At 38.7% G+C, this 15,503-nt stretch overlaps 1 protein-coding gene across 3 annotated transcripts in view; it reads left to right on the forward strand.

The window, feature by feature from the left end:
• The first annotated feature begins 540 nt into the window (after nucleotides 1-540).
• Nucleotides 541-15,503, forward strand: part of LOC115298397 (guanylate-binding protein 4-like) — a 38,857-nt gene continuing 23,894 nt past the window's right edge. Inside the window, exons 1-7 of one of the 3 annotated variants that reach the window (XM_029947143.1) lie at nucleotides 570-642; nucleotides 2,809-2,891; nucleotides 4,322-4,517; nucleotides 6,096-6,223; nucleotides 12,741-12,850; nucleotides 13,060-13,256; nucleotides 15,133-15,378. In XM_029947143.1, the coding sequence (XP_029803003.1) occupies nucleotides 2,889-2,891; nucleotides 4,322-4,517; nucleotides 6,096-6,223; nucleotides 12,741-12,850; nucleotides 13,060-13,256; nucleotides 15,133-15,378 (880 nt within the window). In that variant the 5' untranslated portion in view covers nucleotides 570-642; nucleotides 2,809-2,888. Of the gene's footprint in view, nucleotides 643-2,808; nucleotides 2,892-4,321; nucleotides 4,518-6,095; nucleotides 6,224-12,740; nucleotides 12,851-13,059; nucleotides 13,257-15,132; nucleotides 15,379-15,503 lie in introns of all 3 variants that reach the window. The other 2 variants (XM_029947144.1, XM_029947145.1) reach the window with 2 other exon arrangements.

Below are 15,503 nucleotides of genomic sequence, written 5' to 3' on the forward strand. Positions count from 1 at the left end.
TTAAAAAAATATGAAACTTTATAAAGTAAAAAAAATAAAATAAAAATTAATGAAAGAAAAAAATAAAAAAAATAAAAGGGAGGTAGGAAGAAAAGAGCAAGTAAAAATTAAAGAACAAAACCACCAAAGCTATCTGCTGACCGGGAGCCGCACAGAGAGACTGCCGCGGGCCGCCCCGCGCGCACATTCGCGCCCGCAGCGCCGGCTCTCCGTGGAGGACTGGGAGCCCAGTGCGCCCATGGCGGTGCCGGCTTCTCTGCGCTGCCGCAGGCACCGAAGGCACCTGCCGCGTGCGTCGCCGCACACCCTGCGCTCTCCAGCCTCGGCGGAACTGGCGACGACCCCCGCAGTCAGAGTGGACATGTCTTGTTCCTGACTGTAGGTGAAAGGCTCTCAGTTTTCCCCCATTGACAATATATGGCCTTTATGATGTTGAGGTTATTAATGTGGTGTATCACACTAATCGATTCCCAAATGCTTTCGGTTTCGGCCCTCCCCATCTCCACCCATGCCTGCATGGCTGTAATATCCGGCGGCTGTCCTGCTTCCAAAGGGAACAGTTCGTTTCCTGAGGAGCCAGACGCTGGCGGAGTGCGCGAGAGCTGCTGAGAACTAGTCCCTTGACCGCAGCGCCAGCGCCACGTAAGTTCGCTCTTAAACTTAGCTTTCCGCGCACGTTTCGGCTAACAGACTAACAACAAACCAACCAGGCCCAGGCGCAGGCTCCGCGCCGCCCGCGGGAATTTAGCGGGAGGCCGGCGCGAGGCGCTTCGCTCGCTCCACTCCACGAGTCCGCGTCGACCCGGGCGCCGCTGGGGTGGGGGTGCGTCAGCGCGCGCAAGGTCCCGGGAGGCGCTGCTCCTGCTCCGGCGTCAGGCGGAGACCGTTGCGGGGAAAGGACCCGTGCGGGCCGCTCTGGCTGCGGAAAGTGGGTCTGTAGCCTTCCTCCCGCTGGGGGACCGGGACCGACCCCGACCCCTTCCCGCGGGGGGCGCTCGTTGAGGTCCCTCCCTCCTCCTCTGTGTCCTGCCTGCCACCTGCTGGGCGCCGGGGGAAACAGCAAGGATGGTCCTTACGTCTCCTACGGCTTCTATCCCAGAAGGCTGTCTCTTGCGTATTGAGCTCGTTATAGTTAATATTCTGTAGCTACAGCAGAGATGTATAGAGTAATTCAGTCTCACGCTATTCGATTGTTAAAATAATTCTAAGGTTTAAGCTTGTTTGTTTATCTTGCACTATTTATAAATGTGTGTTCTATGTACAAACTACATCAGAATGTAGATTTTGGACATTTTTATCATTACTTCGGATGATTCTTATAGACAGGAACTTTTGGGAACCATTGACCATCTAACTACATCTAATAGAACTATATCATTCTACTTATTTAATTTGGATTTAAAATCATCTTAGCTTGGACACCTCAGTCCTGCTTTCTGTCCGTGTCTGCCACACACACATTCCTGGTTGAGAGACATGTCACTGTGTCTGTCCAAGTGGTCCCTCACATGCATTTGGAATTCTACCTTTTCTGTCTTCTCAGATACTTGGTTTTACTTAAGTAGCGGTTACAACGTTCCAAACATGGTTTTAGGTTGCCATAAATGTCATGAATTATTTAATACTCCCAGTGACCTGTGATGTGGTCACTATTAGTGTTCCAATCTTATGAGAATACTAGTAAAAAAGAAATAGGCACAAAGAGATTAAGTTTTTTGTGTGTGTTTTTTGTTTTTTGGGGGCTTTTGTGTGGTCCAACAACTGGTACAGAATGGATCCAGTATTTGAACCCAGACAATCAGGCTCTCAACAAAGTATATCTAATATTACTTGTACTGGAGCTCACCCTCTCTATTACCAATGCCTTCAGGCAGCTTTGTTTTATACACTAAAAGTCCATGAGTATTTGTTGTGCAATTAATAATTTTTGGTTTATTGCAGGAAATAAATGCACAATGTCTAATTTCACAAAATGTAGAGGCAAAATAGAATGTTGAGAAGTATATGAAAAAGCATTCCTTCTCCTGAAGTTATGCTTAGTTGCTCTTTGATGTTTCATTTAGTGTCCCAAATAAGGTAAGAGGGTCATTGTTACGTGTCAGCATTAGTCTGTCCCAGATGAGACAGGATTGTGCTTGTATTACACATGTTCACAATGATGGCACAGGAATGGTATGCGTACCTCCCTCCTGTGCACAAGAGTGTCTTCTTCGTGGGCTCCAGGACTGCCTGAATGACTGTCAGAGAAACCCCACCTTGGACAGAGAGCTAGAAACAGTATGGAACACTGTCGTTCCACACTGTCACAGCAAAAATAAAGGGACAAAGCTCTATGACTGATCTCTGTCTCTTTGTCTTACCAAACTCTCCACTCATTGAGAGGAAAATCTTCAAACTTCCTCACAATGTGAGATTCTGTCAGATCTGGACAGAACTTAAGGCATCCACACTACTGGTATGTTTCTCTGTAAGCCTACAAACAAAAATAAAACATAAAGCCTAGAAATGTCCTTTTCTTCCAGTTAAATAAATCCTAGAACCATATCTTCCTCTGGTCACTATAATAGTATTTCTATTCTGCTTTAAGGAAGACCTCCATTCTTCATCGTTCTCTCATATCACTCAGTTATCCACCCAGGCTCCTCTTTTACTTGGACACCATCTTGTGGAGATGTCTATCATGGAATTTCTCTGCTTATGCTGCAATGAGTGATTATTGCCTATCTTTTCCAATATACCATAAGCCCTTGAGATATAATTACAGCACAGCAACTGGAATCTGAGCTAAAGTGATGTGTGCATGATCAGTTATCCAGGAGATATCCTTGAAGAAAGGTGACCTCGCCTACTTCCTGTTTTCTTCTTTTGCTGGATAGAAGGCACATGTGATGGTGAGTCAGCTTATACCATGAGGTGGCATTTTTAAAAGGTGGCTAAGCAAGGGTGGCTGGGTGGCTCAGTCAGTTGAGCATCTGGCTCTTGATTTTGGCTCAGGTCATGATCTCCCAGTTGTAAGATCAAGCCCCAAGTCAGGTTCCATGCTGGGCATTGAGCATGCTTGAGATTCTTTCTCTTCCTCTCTCTCTCTGCCCCTCCACCACCTCTAAAAAAAGATGGAAAGATGGTTAAGCAAGAAATACAAGGAACCAGTGCCTCTGATGACTTTGTGAAATATAATCTTTATCTTTGTATACTTGTGAGATAGAGTAGTACACTTTCAGTGTTTTAACCAATGGTTTTCTAGGGCTTTTCTGTTGCTCACAGATGAACCAAAGCCTAATAACTGATATAGATTCTAAGACACTTTGAAGGTTGGGACTCTCTCTTATCCATCTTTATATCCCCAGCATTGAGCATGGCATCAGGTTTATCAAATGTATAATGGATTAGATGTTTAGGTAATGAATTATGTCATAAATTAGACTGGATGTCAAAGTTATGCCTTTTACAAAATGTGAGATGAACTGAAGTTTTCTATGAGACACACATCCTGTAAATAAATGAGTTGGTCTGGAAATAGATTGGTGGCTTGAAGATGATGCAGGAAAAACAGTATCTGTTCAGATCATGCTATCTGTTCTGAACTCTTGCAGTTTCTCCATCAAGAAACTTACATATTTTTAGGGGCACCTGGGTGGCTCAGTCGGTTAAGCATCTGGCTTCGGCTCAGGTCATGATCTCACAGTTCATGGGTTTGAGCCCTGTGCCAGGCTCTGTGCTGACAGCTAGCTCAGAGCCTGGAGCCTGCTTCAGATTCTCTGTGTCTCTCTCTCTCTCTGACACTCTCCTGCTCACACTGTCTCTGTCTCTCAAAAATAAATTAAAAAAATAAACTTACATATTTTTAAACGTATATTTGAGGAAGTTAATTCTGACAGGTAAGTCTTTGGAGTAGGTAGTATAATGAGATCACTATTCACCTCCTATTTTTGCCACTGACTGACCATAAAGCCTCTACCAGTCTTCTGGCTTAAGTTCTGTAGTGCCATTATTTTATCTCGTAAGAAAAGATAAAATTCTTTATATTTCAGGGATTTTTCATTTTTACCAAAGCTTTTCATGCAGAGGGATTCATGAACAAGACTACTATTTTTAGAGAACTGACTCATTGGAGACAAGTAATATGTTTGTGCCATCATTGATTTCACTAGGGATTATGGGTATGCTGGAGGAAGAGGTCTGTGATTTGCCAATTCCAGGCTATATACTTTTCCCTTTGAAATGTACAAAAAGTATGAAGTAAATATGCATGTTCCTTGAATAACCATTAAAGATGACTTTGGGATCTTCCATACTACTGAGAGACTCTTCTGGGTTGCAGGTTACCATGGCAGCTGAACCCATCATGATGGCACCCATTTGTCTAGTGGAAAACCAGGAAGAGCAGCTGAGCCTGAATCCAAAAGCATTATGGATTCTTAACAAGATTTCTCAGCCTGTGGTGGTGGTGGGCATTGTAGGGCTATACCGGACAGGAAAATCCTACCTGATGAACCGTCTGGCAGGACAGAAACATGGTGAGTGTTGTTTGGGATCGGGGCCATTTGCTTGGCACCAGTAATAGTGCAGGTTGGCCTCTTCCGATACCATCTTAGGGAAAAGACAGATTCTGCCCAAGGAAGAAAATTTGTATTTTATATTTATCATCTAATTAACAACCTCTACTCCATCTGTCCATAAAGCCTCCCGTCTCCAATAATGAAGAACCATTTTCCATACCCTATCAAAGACCAACCTCACTAATCCTCTGGATTCCATTCACTCTTCTGTTCACAAGTTCAGCTTCTGCGACTACTTTATTTCTTTCCCCTGCATCATTTTTGCCAAAACTATAATGTCATTGCAAGAAGCTTCAAATTTAGTTTAGTATATCCTGTTTTTGAAAGTAGAGGAAAAGGAAGGAAGGGAAAAAGGGAAAATCTTTTTTATTCTGAATCTCCATAGAGCTATCACTTTATTTTTCTGCTCGATGTCATAGCAAATTTTTATAAATTGTAACTCCTTCTCTCTCTTTTCTTAGTCTTTTCAAATATGTAAACTATAACACATACATAAGAGTGCCTAAAACACAATGTACAATAAAATAAATAAAGTGAACACCTGTGTGATAATGACTTGAGTAAAAAAATAAATCATTGTTGATACCCAAAGGCCTAAGTCATACCCTTTCACATTCTCACTAGTGCTAAGCAATATTTTGATTTTCATAATACTTCTTCCCTTACTTTTAAAAAACAGTTTTATAGTCTATGTTTGCATTAAAAATTTTTTAAATGTTTTTATTTATTTTTGAAAGAAAAAGCATGAGCGGGAAAGGAGGAGAGAGAGTAAGACACAGAACCTGAGACAGGCTCCAGGCTGCCCAGCACAGAGCCCAGCAAAGGGCTCAAACTTGTAAACATAAGATCATAAACCGAAACAAAGTCGGACGCTTAACTGACTGAGCCACCCAGGTGCCCCAGTCTATGTTTGCATTTCTGAAGCACACTTTATCTTGGCTTGATTTTAAAGTGGTCTCAAATAGATTAAATTTTATAGTATCTTTTCTTTTTTATGAACAGAATGAATATGTACACATATTTCTGTTATATAATATATCCTGAAATGGAATCTCTGTGTCAAAAAAGTGTGACTTTCCTCGGGATTTCCAGATAATATCAATGGCTTTTTCAGCTCTCTCTTCAAGCTACATATTTACTAGCAGCAATTAAGAATTCCCAAGTCCTAAGAAAAACTGTTTAACTTTCACTGCTGTGATGACTGTTTGGTTGTATGTCATGAGCCTCACTATAAATAAGATTGAGCACCCTTTCACATATTATATGCCATTTGTATTTCCTATTTTGTTAAATGCCTACTCAAGTCTTTTTAAAAATTGTAATTGAGTTGCCTTATTTAGTTCTTACTGATTTTTAGGAGAATCTTCCTCTGGTCCCATTAGTCATTAGTCATTTCTTTCCATGTAGATCATGCAGCCATTGTTTTCCAAATATCCTACCATCTTTCTTGATCAGCCTCACTAGGTGTTGAACCTCAGTCCACTAAACTCTAAGGATCCTCCTACATCCATGTTGCTTTCCCCTCTTCTCTTTCAGGCTTCTCCATGGGTTCCACAGTGAAGCCTAAAACCAAGGGCATTTGGATGTGGTGTGAACCCCACCCCTCTAAGCCGAACCATACGCTGGTCCTTCTGGACACTGAGGGTCTAGGTAACTTGGAAAGGGTAAGGAAAAGTCACGAGGGAATCTGCTCTTGACTGTACTTCATTTGCCACCTCAATTCGAATTACGTTAAGTATTACTGCAAGCTATAAACCCAATTATGAATATGAGACTACATTATTTTTCCCATGGAAGAAGCTCCATTAATTCCTTGGTCAGCTCAAATATTTGGGTATATTACAACAATATCTTTTAATAGTTGGATAAACATACAGTTTAATAACTATTTAACCAAATAGCTGAATTTCAGGGCTCTGTGCTAAGTACTACAGACACTACCGTAAATAAAGCAAATGGTGAGAGCCTAGCGAGGGAAAGAGCATGTACACAATGTGACCAGTACAGGACGCCATGCATAGATGTAGGAGCTAATCCAGTCATGTGACTTGGAGAAAGATTCCTGGAAGAGATAATGTCTAAACTGTAATCCGTGAGGCCTGTGGGAACTACCAGTTCAAGTATGTGGAATTGATGGAGTTAGAAGTGGGAGCTGTTAAATAGGGTTTCAGTAAAATAATTTATTTAAATCCTCTTCAGACAAAGCTTCAACTACACCAGAAGCATTGATGAAGGGTTTTAGTTAAAATCTCTGGTTTGGGAGATTACCTCTTCTCTAACTTCTATAAAAGAATGATTTTGACACACAGAAGTAATTTTACCTGAGATAATCTTAGTATTTTGTTTTTAAATATTAAGTATAACAAATTGTTTCTCCTTATTTTACATTATTCTGAGTCTATATTCAAGTAGCAATGGTAAATATCTGGTTTCCACAATTGTGGGGAGAAAGTATTTAGAGATTTTGTGCTTAGCTTTAAAGTTCTCAATAATAACTTAAGCATAAAACCAAAATGAAATATGAAGACAAGGATTCTTTATCCAGCAAGGCTGTCATTCAGAATAGAAGGAGAGATAAAGAGTTTCCAGACAGACAAAAACTTAAAGAGTTTGTGACCACTAAACCAACCCTGCAAGAAATTTTAAGGAGGACTCTTTCAGTGGAGGATAAAAAGAAAAGAAGACCAAAGCAACAAAGACTACAAATTGTAGGACCAAAGAACATCACTAGAAACACCAACTCTATAGTATAACACAGTGGCACTAAATTCATATCTTTCAGTAATCACTCTGAATGAAAATGGACTAAATGCACCAATCAAAAACTACAGGGTATCAGAATGGATTAAAAAATAAACAAACAAGATCCATCTATATACTGCATATAAGAGACTCATTTTTAGGCCCAAAGACACCTGCAGATTGAAAATGAGGGGATGGAAAGCTATCTATCATACTACTGGGTGTCAAAAGAAAGCTGGAGCAGCTATCCTTATATCAGACAAACTAGATTTTAAAACAAAGACTGTAACAAGAGATAAAGGGCATTATATCATAATTAAGGGATCTATCCATCAAGAACATTTAACAATTATAAATATTTATGCCCCGAATTGAAAGCACCCATTATATATAAATAATTAATTACAAACATAGAGAAACTCATTGATAATAATACAATAATAGGGGGATTTAATACCCCACTTACAGGAATGGACAGATCATATAAACAGGAAATCAACAAGCAACAATGGCTTAGAATGACACACTGAATTGGACTGGATGACTAGATCTATTCAGAAAATTTCATTCAAAAGCAGCAGAATATACATTCTTCTCAAGTGCACATGGAACATTCTCCAAAATAGATCACATACTGGGACACAAATCAGCCCTCAATAGGTACAAAAATAACAAGATCATATCATGCATATTTTCAGATCACAATGCTATGAAACTTAAAGTCAACCACAAGTAAAAATTTGGGAGGCCCTTAAATACATGGAAGTTAAAGAAAATCCTACTAGAGAATGAATTAACCAGGAAATTATAGAAGAAATTTAAAAAATACATGGAAGCAAATGAAAATTAAAACATGACAGTACAAACCCTTTGGGATACAGCAAAGGTGGTCCTAAGAGAAGAGTGTACTGTAATTCAGGACTATCTCAATAAACAAGAAAGGTCCCAAATACTCAATCTAAACTTCAAGCTAAAGGAGCTTCAAGCTAAAGGAACAGCAAATAAAGCCTAAAGCCAGCGGAAAAAGGAAAATATTAAAGATTGGAGCAGGTATAAATGATACAGAAACAAAACAAAACAAAAACAACCAGTAGAACAGATCAATGAAACTAAGAGCTAGTTCTTTGAAAGAATAAACAAAATTGATAAACCTCTAGCCAGGTTTCTCAAAAAGAAAAGAGAGAGGTTCCAAATAGATAAAATCACAAATAAGAGAGGAGAGATAACAACCAACACCAAATACAAACAAATAAGAGAATACTTTGGAAAATGATAGGTCAACAAACTGGGAAATCTGGAAGAAATGGACATTCCTATAAACTCACAAATTCCCATATCTAAAATAGGAAAGAATAGGAAATTTGAACAGACCGATAACCAGTAAAGAAATTGAATCAGTTTTCAAAAAACAAGAGTCCTGGACCAGATGACTTTCCAGGGGAATTCTACAAAACATTTAAAGAAGAGTTAATACCAAAGGAGGAAAGGGAGGGAGGAGGGGAGAAGAGTTAATACTTACTCTTCTCAAACTGTTCCAAACAATAGAACTGGAAGGAAAGCTTCCAGATTCATTTTGTGGAGCCAGCATTACCTTAATTCCAAAACCAGACAAAAAACCCCACTAAAAAGGAGAATTACAGACCAATATCTCTGGTGAATCTGGATTTTAAAATTCTCAACAAGATACTAGCAAGTCAAATTTAACAGTACATTAAGATAATTATTCACCACAATCAAGTGGGATTTATTCCTGGGCTGAAGGGCTGGTTCTGTATTTGTGAATCAATTAGTGTGATACACCATATCAATAACCTCAACATCATAGAAGTCATATATTGTCAATGGGGGAAAACTGAGAGCCTTTCACCTACAGTCAGGAACAAGACAAAGATGTCCACTCCCACCATTACTATTTAACATAGTTCTGCAAGTCTTAGCCTCAGCAGTCAGAAAACAAAAATAATGAAGCACCAATAATGAAGCAGCAGGCAAAGGAATTAAGGAAACAATCCCATTTACAATTGTATCAAAAGCAATAAGAAAACAAGGAATAAACCTAACTAAAGAGATAAAGTTCTGTACTCTGAAAACTATAGAAGATTTATGAAAGATATTGAAGAGGACACAAAGAAATGGAAAAGCATTCCATGCTCATGGATTAGAAGAAAAAAAACCTTGTTAAAAAGTCTACACTACTCAAAGCAATCTACAGATTTAATGCAATTCCTATGAAAATAACACCAGCTTTTTTGCAGAGCTAGATCAAACAAACCTAAAATTTGTATGGAACCACCAAGACCATGAATAGCCAAAGTAATTCTGAAAAAGAAAAACAAAACTGGAGGCATCACATTCCTGGATTTCAAGCTATATTACAAAGCTGTAGTCATCAAGAAAGTACAGTACTGGCACAAAAACAGACACCTAGATCATTGGAACAGAATAGGAAATCCAGAAATGGACCCACAACTATATGGTCAACTCATTTTTGACAAAGCAGGAAAGAATATCCAATGGAAAAAAGACAGCCTCTTCAACCAATGCTGTTGGAAAAACTGGACAACATGCAGAAAAATGAAACTGGACCACTTTCCTACACTGTACCCAAAAAATAAATTCAAAATGGATGAAAGACCTAAATGTGAGATAGGAGGGGTGCCTGGGTGGCTCAGTCAGTTAAGTGTCCAGCTTTGGCTCAGGTCATGATCTCATGGTTGTGGGTTCGAGCCCCATGTCAGGCTCTGTGCTGGCAGCTGGCTCAGAGCCTGGAGTCTGCTTCAGATTCTGTATCTCCCTCTCTCTCTCTGACCCTCCCCTGCTCACGCTGTCTCTCTCTGTCTCTCAAAAATAAATTAAAAACATTAAAAAAAATTTTTAATGTGAGACAGGAAACCTTCAAAATTGTAGAGCAGAAAACAGGCAACAATTACTTTGATCTCGGCTTCAGCAACTTCTTACTAGATACATCACTGAAGGCAAGGGAAACAAGGCAAACATCAACTGTTGGGACTTCAAGATACAAAGCTTCTGCACAGCAAAGGAAACAATCAACAAAATTAAAAGGCCACCTATGGAATGAGAGAAGATATTTGCACATGACATATCTGATAAAGGGTTAGTATCCAAAATATATAAAGAACTTACCTAACTCAACACCCAAAAAACAAACAAGCCAGTTAGGAAATGGGCAGAAGACATGAATAGACACTTTTCCAAAGAAAACATCCAGCTGGCTAACAGACACATGAAAACATGCTCAATATCACTCATCATTAGGGAAATACAAATCAAAACCACAATGAGATGCCACCTCACACCTGTCAGAATGGCTAAAATTAATAACAAGAAACAATGCCAGGTGTTGGTGAGGGTGCAGAGAAAGGGGAACCCTCTTGCACTGTTGGTGGGAGTGAAAACTGGTGCAGCCACTCGGGAGAACAGTGTAGAGGTTCCCCAAAAAAACTAAAAATAGAACTACCTTAAAAAACTGAAAATAGAACTACCTTATAATCTAGCAATTGCACTATTAGGTGTTTACTGAAAGGATACAAAAATACAGATTCAAAGGGGTACAATGTTTATTGCAATATTATCAACAATAGCCAAACAAGGGAGAAAGCCTACATGTCTACCAACAGAAGAATAGATAAAGATAAAGATAAAAATAAAGATAAAGATAAAGTACACACACACACAGGAATGTTACTTAGTCATCAAAAAGGGAAATCTTCCTATTTGCAATGATGTGGATGGAGCTAGAATGTATTACGCTAAGAGAATTAATTCAATCTGAGAAAGACAAATATGATTTCACTCAGATGTGGAATTTAAGAAACAAAACAGATGAACATATAGGAAGGGGTGGGGGAAGAGAAGGAAGGTTAACAAACCACAAGTCCTTTTTTAAAATATTTATTTTTGAAAGAGAAACAGAATGGGAGCAGTGGAGAGACAGAGACAGAGACACACACAGAGAGAGAGAGAGAGAGAGAGAGAGAGAGGGAGAGAGAGAGAGAGAGAGAGAGAGAGAGAGAGAGAGAGAGAGAGAGAGAGAGAGAGAGAATCTGAAGTAGGGTCCAGGCTCTGCAGGGATCAAGCTCATAAACTGAGATCATGACCTGAACCAAAGTCAGGTGCTTAACCACCTGAGGTACCCAGGGTGTCCCACAATCCACAGGAGACTCTTAATGATAGAGAACAAATTGAGGGTTGATGGAAGGTGGTGGATAGAAAATGGGCTAAATGGGTGATGCGCATTGAGGAGAGCACTTATTGGGATGAGCACATTGTATGTAAGTGATGAATCACTGAGTTCTAATTCTGAAACCAATATTCTGTTGTTAACTAAGATATATTTTAAAAAAGAAAAAGAAAATGCAAAAAATACAAAATAAAGCCAAAATGATTATCCTGAGATTTAACTGGATTGTTTGTTTTTGTTGGTTTTTTTTTTTTTTTGACTCAAGTTCTGCTTTAAATATATATATATATATGATTAGTTTTAGGGATAATAAAGTAAGGACTTGAAGAAATAACTTTTCCCAAAAATATAAAAATGTTTTCCAGTCTTCTAGATCAAGTCTGGTAAGCATAGAATCCAGATACCACATTTGTACAAGGCAACAAAATATACCACACTGTAAACTGCTGGTGACAGCAGAACCAATGGCTGACACTAGAACTGTGAAGTGATTTGAGATGTCTGACCCTGTTTTTTTGATCTTCAGAGAACATCAGGTCTTCCCCTGAATCTTGTTTCCAGCTTTGTCTTCCATATCTGCACCTCTACCCATTGCTTCAGTCAAACAGAAGTAACTTTTAACAGTTTTTCAGGATCTGCACTTTCTAATAATTCTGCTTTGGCAAGCTGCATGATCCCTTCAAATCTACATGTCCACATTCTATCAACTCTTTGAAATGCACCAGTTTTCACTATATAGCCATCATATCCCTGGCACATATTGTCACTTCTTGCTCTGAAGTTGCACAATATTTGTTTCCATGCAAGGGATTATAATCTTGGTTACTTTTATATGTTGACATCTGTCCCTTCAACCATCTGTCCATACAAATGCAGTGTCTGGCACTTTTAGGTGCCTAAAGAGTAGTTTTTGAACAACATTTGTGTTGCAAGTATAGAAAATATGAAGAGAACTTTGTTAGAGGAATAATTTCTCACATTATTGTATACCTGCTATCTTCTAGACATTTAAACATTCTTCACATGTTGACAATGTCATTCACTTCCTTTAATAGCTAAGTTACTGAAGCTCTGAGAAGGGACTATATATTGAAAATGAGGTTGAATTTATAATTGTCTTCAAAACTTGTATTCTTTGCCTTACTTAGTGACAAAATAATGAATGAAAACCTGAATGAGTGAATAAATGAATGAATAAAGAGCAGCCTTCTAAGTCCCTTGTCTAATGTGCTTTTCAGGAAGACCTTAAGAATGACTCCTGGATCTTTGCCCTGACTGTGCTTCTGAGCAGCACCTTGATCTACAACAGCTTGGGCACCATCAACCACCAGGCCCTGGAGCAGCTGTAGTATCCTTCCAGGCACCAAACCACCAAGTTTTATTAAATTTACAGGAATGGCAACTGAGACTGTCATCTTTTGTGTGACTTAATTGTCATGGTTAAAGAAGGGGGAGAGGGGAGACCTAGAACATAAATTAGTGTTTATAGAATTTATTGCTATCTGATATCTGGAAATTGTGGTGTAAAGTACTTTTTCCTTAGCTAAGTTCCTACAGCTATATGACTGAACTAACACAGCTAGTCAGGGCAAAGTCCTCCTCAGAGTACAATGGGGTAGAGGACTCTGCCAAGTTTGTGAGTTTCTTTCCAGATTTTATTTGGGCTTTACGAGATTTCACATTGGAAATGAAGATAAATGGACACTCCGTAACTGAAGATGAGTACCTGGAGGACGCCTTGAAGCTGCTTCCAGGTCTCAGAGTATGGCTTAAATGGTGGAAGGTTTTTTAATGGGTGGGATCAGCTGAGCCCTGTCATTCAGCATTTGACATAGTTATTTGAGTTTGAATTGAAGCCATTGCTAATGGTGATTGGGTTTTGTGGGTTATTACTACTTTACAATCTCCAGCAATTGGAGCTTAAGGTCCCTTAAGAAATTTAGGACTCCATATTGGATCAGATAACTTAATGCTAATTAATGCCATGAAAAAAATAACCAGATTACAATCAGTGCTATAATTTTTTGAGGCCCACATATGTCTGTGACTTATTAAGTGTTCTTCCTGTTCTTTATTTTAAAAAAAAGCTCATCAGATTGCAAGTTGTTAGACAACATCACAATGAAATTAATACCTTATTTTTGAAATGTATGTCAATAGTAATGGTAATATAGTAATTTAAATATTCTAATAGTAAAATATATTTTACTAGTGCCAAGAGAGTTATATTCTTCACAGAAAGTGTATTTTCTACACTAATAGATTCAAAAGAAACTGTTGACATACCTTTCCAGTAAAATTGTCAGTCCTTCATGTTATCTTCTTTATAACATCATCCTTTTCATTTTGTAGCCTTACACAATATACTATTTTAATATTATGAATTTGTTACATGCATTGTATTTATCAGAGTGGATAACAGAAGGCATCTATAGGGAATATCCAATTTTTATTCATTAATTCTTTTATTAAACAGCTGATATGTGCCACAGAGTTGCTCTGTAATTGTTCTATGAAGTCTGAATTAGTCTTTTATAGGGAAATGATGAGGTCTCAAATTACATTTGGATTGATGTATACTTTAGAGATTTCAGTTACAGGAATCTCTAAACATATTTGTGGTATGATAATGATTTTGGCTTCTGCTTATAAAAGTTTTCTTTACTGACATGGCTATCATCTATTTTCTTCCTGACATTTCCCCAGAAAAATGTTAACCTTTTGCTCTGGCATCATTTCAAGGCCCATATTTCTTTTTTTTATGTTTATTTATTTTTGAAAGTGAGCAAGCAGGGAAGGGGCAGAGAGAGGAGGGACAGAAAATCTGAACTGGGTTCTATACTGACAACAGAGACTGTTGCAGGATTTGAACTCATGAATTGTGAGACTATGACCTGAGCTGAAGTTGGATGCTCAACTGACTGAGCCACCCAAGTGTCCCAAGGTCTATTATTTCATTTTTGCCATAGGAATAATAAGATCAGAAAAGTACCTCTGACCCTTTTTTTTTTTTTACATTAGTAAATTTTACATTTTGTTACATTAGTTACAGGTGTAAACCATGGTGATGTGACAGCTCTATCTATTATACTGTGCTCACCACAAGTGCAGCTACCATCTATCACCATACAACACTATTACAGCGCCATGGACTATATTCCCTTTGCTGTGCCTTTCATTCCCATGACTTCTTCATTCCGTAACATGAAGCCTATACCTCCCACTCCTCTTCAACCATTTTGCTCATTTCCCCAACCCCCATCCTTTCTGCAGCCACCAGTTTGTTCTCTATATTTCTGGGCCTCTGACTCTTCTTTTTTTAATGAATCATTAAATATTTATTCCATAGGACTCCATAAAAATGCTAAGGAAACTATGCTAAGATTCTTCTTTTGGGATGAAAGCCTCTCCTTTCTCTCCTGAAGTACTTCCTTGACTTTTAATTCTGTCCAAGGAATTTTTCTTAACTTTGGTAAGTCAGCCCAAGGTTGATTTGCAAAACACATGATTAGAATAAAGGAGATTTACTGGCATAGGAGCTACAATGAGGCAAAAATTCCTGGAAGTGAAGTCCTCACCCCTATACCTGAAGGCTGCCTTTCAGTGACCAATTTTTTTCCACCTTTGCAGGAACAAATCCCAAAATCCAAAATTCCAACATGGCCAGAGAATGTATCAGGCAGTTCTTCCCAAAACGGAAGTGCTTTGTCTTTGACCGGCCTACAAATTACAGAAATCTCCTATCCTGTCTTGAGAATGTGCCAGAAGACCAGCTGGACAGTAGTTTCCGGGAGCAATCAGACAAATTCTGTACCTATATTTTCACTCATACAAAGACCAAGACCCTACGAGAGGGAATCATTGTTACTGGGAACCGTGAGTCACCTTTGTCCCTAAGCATGTCTCTGTATCAGTGTATGTGGTAGAGCTTTGAGTATACTCTGCATTTGTCAGTAATTTTGTTGACATCTGTGTGTAACTATGGAGAAGCAGATACTCAT

The sequence above is a fragment of the Suricata suricatta genome, chromosome 8 (assembly GCF_006229205.1).
Source record: "Suricata suricatta isolate VVHF042 chromosome 8, meerkat_22Aug2017_6uvM2_HiC, whole genome shotgun sequence".
NCBI classification, from domain to species: Eukaryota; Metazoa; Chordata; class Mammalia; order Carnivora; family Herpestidae; genus Suricata; species Suricata suricatta.